This window comes from Falco punctatus, assembly GCF_963210335.1.
Source record: "Falco punctatus genome assembly, chromosome: 10".
Lineage (NCBI taxonomy): Eukaryota > Metazoa > Chordata > Aves > Falconiformes > Falconidae > Falco > Falco punctatus.
This window is the reverse complement of record NC_137590.1, coordinates 16070532-16087054: the sequence shown is the minus strand read 5'-3', so window position 1 is coordinate 16087054 and position 16523 is coordinate 16070532. Positions and strand designations below refer to the sequence as shown.

Sequence of the window (16523 nt, the reverse complement as noted above, 5' to 3'; positions counted from 1 at the left end):
AGACAAGGTAGCTCTTTCCAGATGCACACATCCCTGTATGTTCACTAAGATCCCTTTACCGAAAACTCTTCTGCAGAAAAGCAATTAGATTAGGAATTTTTATTAGTTCAGGTACATAATATTTGTATACAATACCAAAAACCTGGTTCGGTCTTTAGAAAACAAGAGGTCTAGATGTGAAGCAATGCTGTTCGGTACTGCCTGTACACTGTGCCTCAGTCACCTGCCTCAGGTGGAGTTAAACTACTCAACATAACAATAATCGAACCAAGTGTAACAATTGAGACTGAGGAGTCAGGTAGTAACAACTGTTGACTCTCTGCCTGTCAAGGCAGTAGAGAAGGATGGGAGCTCCATCCTGCTATCACATGGATGCACGTCAGCATCAGAATCTATCAGAAAAGTTGGGAGACTTTGGCGTAGTCAGCGGCTGATCACTGGGCTTCACTTCTACGTTGCGGTATTTGCGTATTGGATTTGCCTTGTGAACCTGGGAAAAAAAAAAAAAAGAGAAAAACAAGGACAACATGAAGCAAATGGTTGCAGCTATGATGAAGCTGAAACTTTCAGGTGAGCTGTCAGTGGGACAAAGGTGGGTGTCTGTCTACAGGACTGCCATGCTGCCTAGGGCACTGGAGTGAGCCACCAGGAACACGCACAGCAAACTTTGGGATCACAGATTTTACAAAGAGCATCATGCCCCAATGACTACATGTGTACAACTCAAAAAATCAGTCATTTCAGTAGAGCTGCCTTTTTTGTTAGATTGGGTTTTGGTTGTGTGGATTTTTTTTGTTTGTTTTTTAAAGACCAGTTATAAAGTTAATATGGAGTCAGTTTGCAACAGGGAAACTTGAAAAGACAGTCTCAATGCAGCTCAATACTGACATTAGCCCATTTAGTATATTCACACATCCCTTTGGGTTACTTTACAGCCCCTGTTCAGAAATAGCTCTCTTACCATTTCTTGTCTTAGCTTGGCAACTTCTTCCTTTTCACGCTCTTCTTCCTCCTGCCTGAGCCTCTCTTGACACCTCTCCCGTATGGCTTCTCTATGTGCCAATCGTTTTTCAAATTCTTGCCGCTCTTTAGCTCTCTTTTCTGTCGCCAGCTCAAAGCTTTCAGGAACTACAGAACCAGAAAGGCTCTCTAAGTTCAGAGACAGAGGAAATAAAATCGGTGCAAAGACAGTCAGGTAAAGCAGAGCAGTACTAGTATCAAATGGAAGCCTCCCCCTGGCATGCTTCACCTTGCAAGCGTAGTTAGTAGATAACTCCAGGCTTCGGGAAAAGATAAAGCCTTACACCCAAACGTGAGTAGTGTTAGTGCAGACATTACCCTGTCACAGGTGTAATGTCTGTGACACTCCTTTTCATAGGAGGAAGCAAACACAAAACTGTTAGTACAGAGAAGTTTTTGGCAGGTTCTATACGCTATGAAGCTTTGTCTATCCTAAGCTGTAGATGCCTTCATCTCATTAGAAACAGGAGGAAAAGACTGACAGCTGCTGCAGAAATGCCAGCTGTCTCTGCAGGGAGCCCCTTGCATACTATTTACCCTTAACCCAAACTTGCACACATCAATCATCTGCCAATTGTAGCATAGCTGTTAAATACAGCTGCCATGTTAGTGCGGGACAGGGGGGCAATGGACAGGAAACTCCCCCAGTCCCTGCGGACACAAGCTGTCAGTGAATTAGTTGATTAAATGCAATGCGCTATTGGCTGCGCTGATAAAAAAAAAAAAAAAAAAAAAAGAGGCAACAGCCAGTCTAAACATCATTGCATCAGTTTTGAGTTATCAGCCAAGCCTGCGTGGCAAGTACTTGTAACTGTACCTGATAACTGCTTATTTCCCCTTTTAGGCACAAAAGGCTCCTGGTACACCACTGTGTTAGGCCGAGCTTTAAAACATGCTGCCTCTTTCTGCCTTTTCAAGTCTTCTTCAAGCTGCAACAGAAAAGAGCCCATCAAGTGCCAGGTATATTGAAAAGACCATCTGCCCCCACCCAGACATCAGCACTCCCAGCACTGGAAGAGTCAGGTTGACTTAAATCAAATCATTTGCACATAAAACTACATTAAAGCCAAAAAGTTGACACTTGTTGCCTGTCAGTTACTTTTCCCAAAAAACAGCCTGAAGAAAGTTTCAGATGACCACTGCGGCATTTGCATAAGTAAAGCAGTATATTATTTATGTGTCAATAAACCCCCAAGCACAGAGGTGGTCAGAAAAGGGATCCAGCTGCACATAGTTACTGCTCAAAAAATACCCTATGGCTGTTCATGCAGTGATGGTAAATCCCATCACTTACCATAAAAGGGAGAAAAAAGCCAGTCCACCAATCCTTAACCCATAGCACAAGCCTCATGCAAAGGACAGAATAATTCATTGCTCAAACTCAGATCCTGGTTCAAGTCAAGTAGGACACTTTCTGAAGTCTATTACAACTCAACTAACAAGCTGCTTTAAGTCTGGTCACACCCATTATCCTTTTCACCTCACCTGCTGTTTCCAGATCTGCAGCTTGGCAGCTCCCCGTTCATCAACCTGCAAATTGAATGGCTCTGGCTGAGTTGGGTTTTTGACCTTCTTTTCTGGCAGCTGAACATGGTCAAAGTAAGGTAGAGGTAATGCCTTGAACTTTGGCACCTGAAAGAAACAACACAAGATATTTCTCCCCTTTTCCTCAAAGGGCAAAGCTTTGGAAGTTTAATAGCCAACAGCAGGAGGCATGTCCTGCCACACACTTTTTACTTAAGGAGTGGAATCCAAGTTAGCTTTTAGTTCTTACCTCTTCCTTCTGCAACTCTTCTATTTTTTTCTCTTTTTGTATTTGACGCTCTTTGTCACGGGCATCAAAAGAAAAAGGGCAAACTTCTACGTGCCTCTGCTCTGGCATTTTAGGTTTGAAGGGCACTCCATAATGTCGCATAGGGTTAGCTCTGATCACCGGAACCACCTCTTTTTCCTAAAGGGATATTAGCATTAGGATCTGACACAGCACCAGATTTTTGCAGAAAGATGACAACAAGCCATGAATACTGGGGTTCCTTTCATGAGGGTCACAACAGCATCAAGCAAATACTCTGGACACGGCTAGAATTAGTAATCCTATAAGTACCCATTTACAGGCATGTTCTTCCTCTTCCCAAGCCACTACCAGTTCTAGTACTCATCCAAATTAGTCTAATTCTTTAAGGTCCTCTTCATTACAGGGAAGAGAGAAAGAAGAAAGGACACAATACATTCTAAATCCTGCTCCCCACCTCCAGGGATCTAGAGCAGGGGTCCTCAAAGTACAGCCCGCGGGCCAGATACAGCCCCCCCCTGCCCCGGGGTCCTCAATCCGGCCCCCAGTATTTAAAGAACCCCCTCGCCCCTTGCCCCACCAGGGATTGGGGGGGAAAACCAAGCAGCTGCAGATGACTTCCTGCCACTTAATCCGCACGCCGGCCCCCTGTTTAAAAAGTTTGAGGACCCCTGATCTAGAATGACTGTGAGGACAAGGGTCATGTGCAGTATCTGCCCTTCTCAATAACAGAATAGAGAAGGGCAACGTCCTTTAGAAATCTAAGCAGTTTACTTTCCTCATGCATAGTAGCAACACCTCAGAAACCCTAGTCATTGCCCTCATGTTTAACTTGACTGACTTCATTTTGCATGAGAATTCAGTTTCTGTAAAAATGAGTAGCAGCAACCAGATTGCTAGAGGGGAACAGCACAGAGGAAGACTACCATGGGAGGATGTATGGGCTCTGGCTGAGGCCCACAGCACCCTCAGAGCACTGTGCTTGTATTGGCAGCTAGAAAGGTAGGGATCACACCACCAGTGTTTTGGTTACTGCTGACCAGTGCTGGCACAGCATCAAGGCTGTATCTCCAACCTTCCCCCCCGTCACCAGTAGGCTGGGGGTGGGCAAGATCTTGGGAGGGGACATAGCCAGGACAGCTGACCCAATGGGCTATTCCATACCATATGATATCTGCTTAGATAGAAATGCTAAGAGAACTGAGGAGGAAGGGGGAGCATTAGTTATTTACTTGTTTGTCTTCCAGAGCAACTGCTACACATACTGAAGGCCTGCTTCTCAGGAAGTGGCTGAACATCTCCTGCTGATGGGAAGTAGAGAATAATCTTTTGTTTTCCTTTGCTTCTGCATGCATAACTTTTGCTATTGCCTCACTAAACTGCCTTGAACTTGACGCACAAGGGTTTTTTTCCATCTTATTCTCTCCCCTGCTCTTCTACTGAGGAAGGGAGTGAGAGCAGCTTGGTGGGCACCTGGTGCCCAGCCAAGGTCAACCCACTACAGAGGAACTGCCTAACAGGAGGGAAGGAGCTAACCAAACCAGGCCACCACACCCAGCTGGCAGAGGTACTGCAGGCTGGCCAAGGCAGTCACCACGGTGGGACCAGAAGGCTTGACTACGGCCTATTCACAACAGTTACCTTTTCATCTCTGCTAGATGTTTGGGTTCTGCTTTTTAAGGTGAAGACTGGAGACTTGGGAACTGTAATAGGAAGCACCTTCTTCTCTGGAACACCCTGTTCAGAAAAGCCAGTAAGGAGTTACTCAGGCCTACGTGCCAAGAAAAAGCGCTAGAGAAACAACCTGACATAGCACAGTACCTACTCATTGCAGTTCTTCCTAATGACAGTGTTTACTGAAGATTATTAAATACATAATACAACATAGCTACAGATATTTTGAAGCTAATTGCCACCTCAGTCCTAATTCCCAGGTCTGGGTATTACTAAACTTCTTACCACAACATTCTCCAGGATTTTTGTTGGACATGGCCTGGAATGGAATTCAAAGTGCTCTTCCTCCTGCTGCTTCTTACTGTCACGCTCCTGAATCCTTTTTTCAGTTTCTAACTCAAAGCCAATGGGTTGTGTGAGGTCCTTCACAGAAGGTTTCTTGGGCAGGAGTGGTCCACCCTCAAAGATTTTGGGATTGAATTCTTGTGCTTTAAATTTGTACCTACACAGAAAAGACGGAGATAGTCAGCAACATATGGTACATGGCAAGATACAGCTTCTCTCACTGCGTAAAAAAGCAAGTCAGGTACAGAAACAGCTGTGCCACAAAAAGACATTACATAGCGTGCACCTCTAGTTAGCAACTCCTCCTTTGCTTCTGAAACAGCAAGAAGGAAACCTTATGGATTGCTTTCTTGGAAATCCAAAACTTTGTATACAGGAGAGTTTTGAAGTGTATTGCAAGTTGTACTGCAGGCTGTACTGCAATACACTATACCAGGTTTGCTTAACTAATTGTAAACTGTACTCAACCCAGGATCAGCTCTGCTCTCCTAACAGCACTTTCTTCAAAATGAAGAAGCTACTTTTTACACCGCTACAGAGCCATAGGATTATGTTCAAGCTAAATAGATTTTCAATGTTTTTACAATACTCATTCTTTTATGCAAAAAGGGTATTCCTGAGAAGTGATATTTTGGCATCTGAAAGATACTTCCAGTGCAATACAATTCTCACTTGGAGGGCTAGAGTAAACCTTTACTTACTGTTTAATTTTCTCAATTTCCTCTGCTTCTAACTCTGCTGTAGTTTTGCAGGTGATAGGTCTGAAGCGCTGCTTCGTCCGAAGCACTGGCGTTTTGGGCTTTGTAAGCCGAGCCTTCACCAACTTTGCTGGAACTGGGCCTATAAATTCAAGTCACAAAGGCTAGCAGTTAATGGCAAGGCCTTCAACAGACACAGGCTGTTTGCTTAGTACAGTAGTCAAAGCATCTTTCTTGCTCTTCCACAATCTCTGTGGACAGCCTCCTGGCTGGATGTTGCCAGGACCGCTCACCTTCATCAGATTTCCTGCTCCTCAAATGGTAACGAGAGGGCGTGTGTTTTTGGAATGCTTCCACCTGCTCAGCAAGGGACACATATTCTGATGTGGTTTCTTCAAGTTTTCTTTTGTTTCCCTGGGACAGATTGAAAGGTTTGGGGACAGTGGGTCCCTTCGGCATTTGCACCTGAAGACAAAAAAACTACAGTCATTATGGCCATTTAATACAGGATGTTTTGATAATATTTCCCTTCCCCATTTCACAGTATTTTCTCCTTCCTTTTATCTCAAAGGCAGCAACACTTAACATTACACATCAGTCTTAATTGTCTGAACATGCACAAGCTAGTCACATTGGCAAACTGTAAGAAATGGAAGATTAAAGCATAAGTATAATGCCAGATCTTCCAGCCACTAAAGGGCCCCTTTTTCCAAAAGGGGCCTTTGGAGTGCTGCAGCAATGCAGACATGCAGTGAGTGAAGTTACATCTGTACAACGCTCGCTTCTCCTACGGTAACCCTTTGTGGGTTACCAGCAGCGTGTGCGTTGCAAAAAGCAGAAAGAAGGTGATGTCAAGAATCAGTCAGCTGACTGCTGGCAACACTCTGGTTCTCACCGGAGAAGGAGGATGCTTTCTCAGTACTGCTGCAAAATCCAGTTCCTTGTACTCGTTCCCAGGCTGGCTTTCTACATGTTTAATCCTATTCTCTGAACAGAAGTGGAAGGCTATTGGCTTTGTTACTTGACCAGCAGTTCTCTTCACAAGTTGTCCTAAAGACAAAGAACATGAGAGGTCTGGAAGCCTTTTGGAGTGGGGGGAGGATTTGGAGGGGAGTGGGGGGAAAAAAAAGCACTTAACTTCTAATAACTTGAATAATTTTTAGAGAATACATCTATAACTTTTCAAAACATGACAAAACCATACAAACCTGCTTCCAGGCAGTTTAGGGGCTGTTCTACATTAAAAGCCACCCAATCTTAATACTTGTTACAAAATCTGGAATATTTGTTTTTAAAGTTTTTTTGCACAGCACTCTCCAGCTTAGCCCAGTACAGCTTCAATTTGCAATTCAGCTAGAGCCCACCTGCTCCAGCAATAGCTGCTTTCAGAGACTCCTCGTTCTTCTTCCGCAGCTCCATAACCTCCTTCTGCAACTGCTGCATCTTTTCCAGCTCCTGTTCCTCTGTGCTCTTCAGCTTGCCAGAAAGATTGGTCCTCCTGCAGAAGCACGTTAGAGACTGAGACATGCCTTCCTGCTTCACTGGTTATTAGCACGATGTCAGTGCAAGGAACACAGTTATCTCCAAATTCATTGCAGGAGCATCTCTCTTTATAAAAAGTATACTCTTTAGATTTTGTTGGCTCAAGAAAGCCTGCAGCTAACTGGTATTCTGCATACCTATTTGCTGTATGCATACTTTGCCTATTAGCAAGAACAACTTTTGTTTCAAATTAAAAGCAAAAGCTTTCCTTTGCATAGATTCAGCTGGTGAAGTACATTTCATCCCAATATTGTTGCCTTGATCCAGTGTTTACTAAATGCAATACCACCGCATGCTAACTTGAAGCTGAAAACACTCTAGCCAGGGCTGTCACCTAAATCAGCTGTGATTAGCACAGACAAGTCACAAGAAAGCTACGTACTTTAGCACTGTTGGCGTGGAGGGCATGGTCAGTTTGCTTTTCCCTTTCCCTGGGGAGCAGGCAGGACCCTGCAGGGGCGCTCTCTTTGCAGATACTTCTGTCAGCTTCTCTCTGCTGCTACAACTAAGGTAACAAGTTATGGCAAGCCGCTCAATTAACTGTGCTCTAAATGAAAGATCACCTGCAGCTCTCACCACCACGCATAACATCCCAACACCTGGTGAATTCTAAGGTACACCAGACCAGCCTTACCTCATCACATGCCCAGGTACAGATCGACTAGTTTGCCCTGGTACTCTAAGGCTGTAGAAGGGAAGACAAATGACTGAGTTTGCAGAACTTAAGCTTTTCTTGAGGAGGTAGATGTGCTGTAGCTCATCTAGGTACAGCAGCATTTGAGAGATTGCACTCCAGTTTCCTGACTTCAAGCTTATCACCATAGGGTATCTTAGTGGTTAAACTAATTTGAGAAATATTTTAGCTGCGACTCTTTCATAGCTTATACTTCCTGACAGACAAGCTATGCCAAATTTAAAGCTAGCTGACAGACATCAAGTACGAAGAAGCTTAAGAAACCCAAGCTTGTTTCATTCACATCTCTTATCTCCAAACAGTGTTTCCTTCAGGTCTTACAGCCATTTCTTCCTATTTATGAAACCACTATCAGGAATCAGGCATCAGTCACCTCCCCGTACCCTAACCTTCCAGTGAAAACCCTCGCAGCCATATGGAAATCCTTTCCAAAGAAACAGTTGCACCGCCTTCCCAGCCCCAAACAGAAGGGCTTTCATGACATACACTCTCATTTTTTTCAGGGGTGGAACCTCTTCCTTGTTAACTTGGGTATCAGCATTTCTTGTCACTTCGATTCCATCCAGCCCTTTATGTTGCTGTGCTTTTCTCCGCTTTGTAGCCTGTCTTCTACCCGCTCTAGAGTAGAACAGAAAATGGAAGTCAGCTTTCCCTAGGTCCAAGACGACACACAATCTGTAAAACACTTCTTATACCAGTGCATCACCTAACTCGAACATACTCCCCTAAGCAAATTGTGTTTAACACAAGAATCCAAATGCAGAATGAATTATTTAAGTTTAACAATCCATAAACTTAATATTCTTTGGTATATGAGCACACAGAGCCCCTTGCTTTAATATCAAGAACGAGTTCTGCCCAACTGAGGCAGATATAAACAAAGAAACTTTATAAGCCACATCAGTTTCAGATGTCCTCGCATTCCAGAAGCTCCTAGTGCTGCTGAGTCTCATTTGAGAAGTGAGACACTGCAGTATATTTCCACCCCTAGAGATTGTCCCTCCAGCTTTTCGAGCAGATCAGCTGCCCCAGTACACTATCTCTGCGCTAGAGAACTTCAGACCCATAGGATGACCCAAGAACAGCTAGAACTGCAGATCCTGAGAGCAAGGACCTGCTTAGTTACACCGTCATCGATCTTCATGCAAACTGAACACAAGTATTTCACCTCTGAGAGGCCTTTGCAGGAGCAGCAGCTCTCCAGCTCGTCAGGGATCCAACGATATTCGGAGGAACTGCACTGGCTTGCACACTTTCTGCTTCGTTGTCCTCTTCGGCATGGCTCTCACCTATGAACAGTGACAAATGGCAACTCATATATATACACACACGTAGAAGAATGCTAAAGCAAAACCACACGCGGCCTTGCTAGACAACAACATATGAAGATGGTCCAACAGAAGCCAGAGGCTTTGCATTTTGCCAATGAAAAGTAGGTAAAATTTATTCTCTCCCTCCCCCCACACCATGCCAGCTTACTCATTATTCCTTGTCGTGTGACAGAAGACTGAATAGTATCAGGCTTTGAAAAAGCAGTGCTGTTCTGTGAGGCCTGTGCCACATATTCTGCAGGAGGGATGTTCTCTGCATTGGCTTTTTGGTCTGTGAGGAAAGAGAGACTTTCACTGTACATACTACGTTAGGAATTTTTAACAATACCTCAGAGTATCATTATGTTAACAAAGTCCTCTGCCAAGTTACAGATTACAATCAAAATTTAAACACAAAACCAAAAAAACACAACCCCACGCACCATGAACAATGTGGTTAATAAGACTAATCAACAGGCACAGAAGCCAGGCCCAAAACAAGGATCACGCCAAGCACTCATCCAAAGAGAAAACAAATCAAGGAGTTGGAAGCAGCTTACCAAACCAGGCATCTGCTTTGTGTGCCTCATCATCATCATCATCATTCAGAGTTGCAAAGTTGATGCAAGGGTTTGGGACATCAAAGGAATATCTAGATTCTGCACGAGACATCTTCACACCATTCCCCACAAGTTCACCGCTTGCACTGCTACAGATATTTAGACAACAAGCATTGGTCACTTGTTATGCCAAACCCCAACACAGGTGTCAGCTATATCATGCTCCACCTCTTCCCCTGTGTAGTTTCTAAAGACAGACACCAGGACAGCTTTTGGTACATTTTCCTCGCTTGTAATTCACAGCCTTTGGACAAAACACCTCACAAGCAATGCAGTTGGTTATTCTACTGCTGATTGGCAAAGCTAAAAGGATTTTACCACTGCTGACATTTTGATAGTTTTGAACCTGCAAAGATCAAGTTTTGAAGGTTTTCTTTGTACCTGTAGGTGCTAGAATTGTGATTTTTTTAAAAAAGGAAGTACAAAGGTTTTTCCAGAGAGCAGCTGGTTTGCCCTTCCCTCCCTCACCACGTGCAGCAAAGAAGAGTTCTTAGCCTTCCCACAAAACAGATTTTGAAGCAAGAACCTGATGATGGGTTGACTCCAGAGCACTGCAAAGCACAGCCTTTCTCCCTCTGAAGGGCTACAAACAAGAACTAATGACACAAATGGCTCTTCTATAGAATAAATGGATTTTCAAAGCAGGAAGAAGTTCTGTAGCATATTGTTACTGGGCAGAAAGTAGGAAGAAGGCCAGCATCAGGACAGCATCCACAGCACTACCCTGAGGCTGGCCAGACTATAAACAAACCAAGCACTGTGACTTCATCAAGATCAGTCCCTGAAGATATTTAGTGGAGCACTGACAGCAGGAGGAGTCCCTGTGTCAACAGGTGATACTAAACTCAAGGGAACAGGAATAAAGCCAACAACAAAGATAAACCCTTAAACTGTAGCAAAACCTTTTGCAAAGGTGTTTTCAAGCTTTTATGATGCCTCGCACAGCTGCAAGGCAAAGCCCTTAAGGATGTGTTACAAAACACTCCCTAAGGAAATCACCTGAACTTTGCTTTTATGAGTCCAACCAACTCTAAATCAGTATATTCTTAATCCACAAAGTTTCAGACCTAAACCATCTGTCTTGGCAGACCACACATCATTCAAGCCAGATGGTACGCTCCATAAATAAGAAAATGTTCAAGATTAAATCAAAACAGCATTTAGGAGGTACCACTGCTGTTTATAGTCACCAGCCCTCCTTCCTGAAGATGGCTGCACTGAGAAGCCTTCAGCTCCCCAGCACAGAATTGCAATAGTTAAGGGGAAGAATGTCATTACAGAAACTTCAGCTACAGGACTGTGAAGATGTCAAGATAGGACCCAAAGAAGGCACACAGAAGAACTGGAGCCAAAACTAACTGTAACTGAGCTCAAGACACGGCTGGAATCAAACGCTTTCCTAGCGCCTTTAATCAAGATAGGGTTTCTGTCAACACTATCCACTTTTTTAAAAATCAAATGCGTCATCTGCATTCCCCCCTCACCCTCCCCAGGCAGTCCACCGAGCTGGAGCTCCTGGCATCATGTTTCACAGCTGCTTGTGTCCACTGCTACGCTGCTGCAGCTTTTTACTGGGTAAAGTCCATATTCTTTCATAGCATCAGCACCCTCACCACCAACCTCTTCTCTCTCCCCTCCCTCCATGCCAGACAGAAGCAAATAGTCACGAGAAGAAAGGGAGCCTGTCAATGCCACAGTTTCATACTCCAAGTTTCTTGAAAGAGCCAGTGGGGAGGTAAGTGTCATCATGACTGAGCTGCAGAGTGTCCATTTCAGTCAGATGAACTCACAGCATCCGCTTTTCAAATCCCTACGTATCATCAGTCCTGCGCAGGACAGGATTTACTGTGAAGCAGCAGTTCACTAAAAGGCATCTCGCTCCTCTACCCATTGACTCTGCTTGGGCCTGAGCTTCGGTCAGCGAGGAACATGACGGCGATTTATCACTATGATACGTCCACTGCGATGCTTCTGCAACTGAAAGGCTCAGCCAAGCACAGCCCAAGGCCTGCTGCCCACTACCCTGAGCTGTTTTAAAACACCCAATTGTGATTTTGACAGTAGGATCACTATTATCTCAGTCTTTTCTTTAAAGACAGGAAGCAAAATTCTTTCTCTCCACTGTAGCACTCTTCCACCAGAAGTGAGGTGCAGAATTTTCTTCTCATTAATAAGGATGCTGCATAACTAGCGGGCAGTGTGTACATTTACCAGATCATGGTTACAGGCACACTGTAATCCTATATAACTACAGCATCGATTTAAAGGGTAGCCCTGCTCTCCCCAACATCCACCACCTTCTATGTCAACACTAGTGTTTACAGAGCTTCTCAGCAAGCCAGCCAGGAACCCTCATCCCTGTTCTGCAGGCTCCGCTTTCACATGGAAGGCAGAGAATCTGGCTCTCTTGCTTTCAAAAATAGACCAAATTCCTTTGGTAAAAGTTACTGCCCACCTAAAACCTTAATTCTCTTTCTAGATCTGCTCCTCTCACTGACCTAAGCATGCCTCACACAGCCACAGCCCCATACAGTTTCTGCATGGAGCAGCACAGCCAAACCCACAAAGAGGAATACATGGCAGGTTTCTCTGACATCAGGTTTCTTCTGAATAACTACACTGTGGCACGTTCCAGAAGAGTGCCTTGGCCTGCTTTAGATTCATTAGCTTTGAGAAAGGATTAAGTTAAATTGGAACGAGCATTCCTATCCCAGAATAAGACTGATCCAACAGCAAGTGCAATAGGTATTTGGGAATAACTTCACACCTCGCTCTAATCCAAATTAGCTTTAAAATGCTGACACAATTCCATCACAGATGTGCTCAGGGTCTTTTTCTCAATGTAGTAGTTAATTTCTTGCCAAAAGCATTTAGGCCAGACAAGGCTGGGGAGGAGTAACTCCAACAAGACCTATGCAGTACTGCCCTAGCTGCAGTAAGTGAAACTCGGCACCAAGTGCATCATAAGGATGCACTTCACACTTATGACCTAACCAAAAGAGCCTCTTATTTTTAGACCAGCAAACCCAGGCTGACAGTCGTCAGGCAATACAGTGACAGCACCCACTGCGTGGGACAAAAGGTCCTCCCAGCAGTACAGGGCTTTGTGTCAGAGAGAGAAAGCACCATTCCAAGATGAGAAATTAGAGGTCAGAAGGAGAGAGGCTGGAGGAGTCTGGGTTTAGGAAAGCAGCAAGGAAACAGGCGGGAAGAGGGTGCAGAGAAGATCTGTTCTTTCTCGCCCACTTGCAATGTAATTGAGATAAGCCCCTGCCCAACTTGAGGTGACACTATCACAATACACCACTGGAGCTTCATAAGCTACAGATGCTATTTCCTGCAAATCCCAACAGGATCAGAACATGGAAAAAAATAGTACCAGATACACAAAAAAGATATTCCAAGTTGCATCAGCACATACCTGAAGCCAGTTGATCTGTATGCCTCAAAACCAAAGATGGACAATCAGGAATAAGCAAGAGAAGCTTCCCCAAGGCCAGGAGAGCTGCATGGCAATGTGCTGCAGTAATTCCGGTGCCTTCTGCTGGGCATTCAACACCAGCTGCCATTTAAACACAGGACACTGCACTAACCAGGCAACTCATTTAATTCAGTCTGGCAGCTTCTTTATTGTCCTACAACCCGAAGCTTTCTGTTGTTTTTATAGAGACAATAAATCCAGACAAGGTTCCTAGATGCTTTTCAGGGGTTAATAGATAAATCTGATCATTACAAAGGGCTGGAAGCTGCCTCTCTATAGGCACAGTCCTGTCACCACCACCTCATAGGAAAAGCCTCCACCTGAACTACTTGAGCACAATGCCAGCAACCACCAGAAGTCATCCTTGCTCTTCCCTGAGCAAGGTTAAGCAAACACTTTAACAAATTCTGGATCTACAGCTTCTCCTTCCTCTCTGGTGCTCCTCACTCAACGCTCAAGTGTACTTTTCTGTAGCAAAGAATCAACGCTAAATTTATCATCCCAGACACGGGATAGAGGCAACACTGCTGTTCTATCATATAATACTGAAAATGGGAGACAAAGCCTTTAGGCAGGCAATAGGTGTGCACAGAGCACACTGCAGACCGCCTTGATCTGCCATCATTAACCTACAGCAAAAGGAGCAAGGTGCTGAAGCAGCAGCTTTCCTCCTAAGCAGCCTTTGCTCTGCTAACAGCCCAGACCCACTTCCCTTCCAACAGCCCAAAATAAACAGCCCTGACATTCTCTGCAGATCCCACAAGTTTTAGAAGACAGGACATTCTGAGAATAGCTGCTCAAGGAAAAGTAAATTATTTTTAGCCAGTCTAACCTCAACTTATTGCTAGATTAAGTTGAAGCGCCTCTAGTTTAAAAAAAGCACTGTATAAAAATAGCTAACAATGCATTTACTGTTACTTAGGCCAGGTTTTGCCTGGTTTTCTTCCCTCCTTTTCCCAGGAAGCAGGATTTGGTTTGATAAGTAGTAACATAGTTTTTCTGAGCTCCAAAATTAAGATGCATACTTCTTCAGGTTTTGAGCAGTGCATGTGAATGAACAGTTAAGGACACAGCGTAGCACTGGCATTGGCACAGCACTCTGGGTTGTATTTCATTGTGAAATATGTAATTTCATTGTCAGATGTTGTGATTGTTTGAAGACTGGCATCTCAACATGCAAGTTTATTTTACTGATGAGGCAGCTACCCCATCATAAGGCTTATTTCAGTATTATGAACCTATCTCAAGAGAGGGAGTGAAACAGAGCAAGGTCTTAAAAAGATCAGTCAGGATGAATATGGTACAATGCTCTGGGTGATGCTCGGTTTGTGTTGAGGTAAGACAGACGCCGATACACTGGGAACCTGAAGGAGATGAGGAGACCATGAGTCAGGAGATCGTTGAACAAAGAAAGTTCAGAAGTTCAAGGGAGAAAGATTGAGCGACCCCCAAGACTGAGGCCTAAGAATGGAACGACCACCAAAAAATCCCCCCAAGAGATGATTCTAGGACTCCACCTCAAGCTCCCCCTAAACCCCATTGATTATGAATATGATTATTAGATGTCGAAATCAAATGAATGTGTATGTAAAGATGTTGTAACCTCTCACTTAAACTGTATAGGTTACCTGACTTTTCACTGAAAACTTCGCAGCTAGTCTGCCCGGTGCACAGCGGCTAGCTCCCCAGCGTTGCACGAAATAAATACCTTCGCTGTTTGAAGACAAAATTTATCCCCGAGCAATTACTCTGTGCCGCTTGGGCAGCAGGAGCCCTTCGCCGCGGCGGCTCCCCCCACCACCAGGCCCCCGCCCTGAGGCCAGCCCCAGGCTCCGGCTCCCGCGGGGGCTGCAACCAGCCCTCGGGATTCAGGCCCACGCACGGGGCTCCGAGCGCCACCCTGCCCTCCCGTCATCGCGGCGGACGGCGGCAAAACCGGCTCCGCGCACGGGCTAAGCGCCCCCATCCACTTTCCACCATTTCCCAGCCGCGCCCTCGGCCCCATGGTGCTGCGAGAGGCTGAGGCCGCGTTACCGACACCTGGCTCGGAGCAGGCCCACGGCCCCCACGTCCAGGGAGACCCGACGGGAACCCAGGGAAGGGCTGCGGCCCAGCGTCCGGTAACGGCGTCTTCCAGACAAAGGGCGAAGCCAAGAACCACCTCGCAGCAAGGGTAACCCGCTCACCTCAGCGCCGCGGCCGCCCTACGCGATGCCTCCGTCTGCCACCGTTAACGGATTTCAAACCGCGGTCATGGGTACAAACCGACCAATCAAACGCCCCGGGCACGCCCTCAGTGCGTGCCGATTGGACGAACCGCCAGGAGGTCAGAAGACCCGGATAAGGCAACCCCACCCCTCACGGCTTGTTGGCCGCAAGGGCTGACGGGAAACGTAGTGCTCGAGCGCACCCGGCACACTTAGGAGGCGGGAAGCAAACTACAACTCCCATAACGTACACCGTGGAACGCGCGCAGCCAGTCAGACGAGGCGGCGCTTTGAGTGTTGTTTGGAGCGGCCTACCAGCTGCCGGTAGGCGGGTTCCCCAAGCGGGACGGGGCGGCGGGGTGCCGCTGCCTGCACGCAGCCGGGCCCAGGCGGCCTCGGCAGCGGTGGCAGCAGCCGCCCGGGCACGAGCCCGCCGCAGCCGGGCCCTGGTACCGCGGCTGTACCTCGGGTGGTCGCTGGAGCTCTAGATTGCGGCTTCGACTACGCACGTAGCAGGCTTCCCGTCGCTCGTGTCCTCGATCAAGCACAGGCGGCCTGCCTGCACCCCCAAAGCCCTGCCCGACCTCCTCCTGCCGCCAACTGTCTCACCAGATCAGCTCCTCCGGCTGCCTGAGCCAGGGAAGGTGGCTCCCACTGCCCGCTCCTTCTGGTGAGCATAGCCGGGCTCCCAGCAGCTGGCAGAAAGTGCCCTGTACGCAGTGACGCTACCTGCCCCAAATCCTGCATAAAGCTCCCCGTGGCAGCGACACTTGGAGAAGGACGGATAAGAAGCCGCTAACGGGGGGGGACTCGGCCACAGCTACCTGCACCTCATAGCGTTGCCCTAGGCGCAGGGGTACCGCAGGCTCCCGGAGCACCGTGGGGACACAAAAATATCACACGTTAAACCCAAACCGCTGTAAGACAGGCGGCCGTGGCAGCGGGCCCTATCGTACCCGCTCGCCGTGGCAGGGGCAGAGACCAGATCCCCCAGGGTAACGCCGCACCCCAGGCCGCGGCGGCCCCTTCCAGGCGACAGGGGGCGCCAGAGCCCAGCGCGCCACCCGGCGCCCCTGCGCGTGCGCAACGGCCCTTCCCGCGCCGCGCACGCGCCCTCCCCTCCCTCTCCGGCCAACGGGC

At 46.7% G+C, this 16523-nt stretch overlaps 1 protein-coding gene across 11 annotated transcripts; it reads right to left on the bottom strand.

The window, feature by feature from the left end:
- Positions 1 to 84: 84 nt before the first annotated feature.
- On the bottom strand, positions 85 to 16300 carry TPX2 (TPX2 microtubule nucleation factor). 11 transcript variants are annotated; one of them, XM_080404277.1, is made up of 19 exons: positions 15993 to 16300; positions 9636 to 9784; positions 9245 to 9367; positions 8934 to 9054; positions 8252 to 8383; positions 7706 to 7756; positions 7454 to 7576; positions 6894 to 7027; positions 6425 to 6579; positions 5823 to 5994; positions 5533 to 5671; positions 4772 to 4988; positions 4454 to 4549; positions 4045 to 4116; positions 2795 to 2971; positions 2506 to 2652; positions 1838 to 1949; positions 962 to 1149; positions 85 to 490 (listed from the first exon to the last, which is right to left on the bottom strand). In XM_080404277.1, exons 2-19 carry the CDS (start codon positions 9745 to 9747, stop codon positions 386 to 388), a joined length of 2376 nt encoding a protein of 791 aa, XP_080260403.1. In that variant the 5' UTR covers positions 9748 to 9784; positions 15993 to 16300; the 3' UTR covers positions 85 to 385. The 11 variants fall into 11 exon arrangements, with proteins under 11 accessions (XP_080260403.1, XP_080260404.1, XP_080260412.1 ...); XM_080404278.1 differs by lacking the exon at positions 15993 to 16300 and adding an exon at positions 15848 to 15872; XM_080404286.1 differs by lacking the exon at positions 15993 to 16300 and adding an exon at positions 15363 to 15756.
- Between the last annotated feature and the right edge of the window lie 223 nt (positions 16301 to 16523).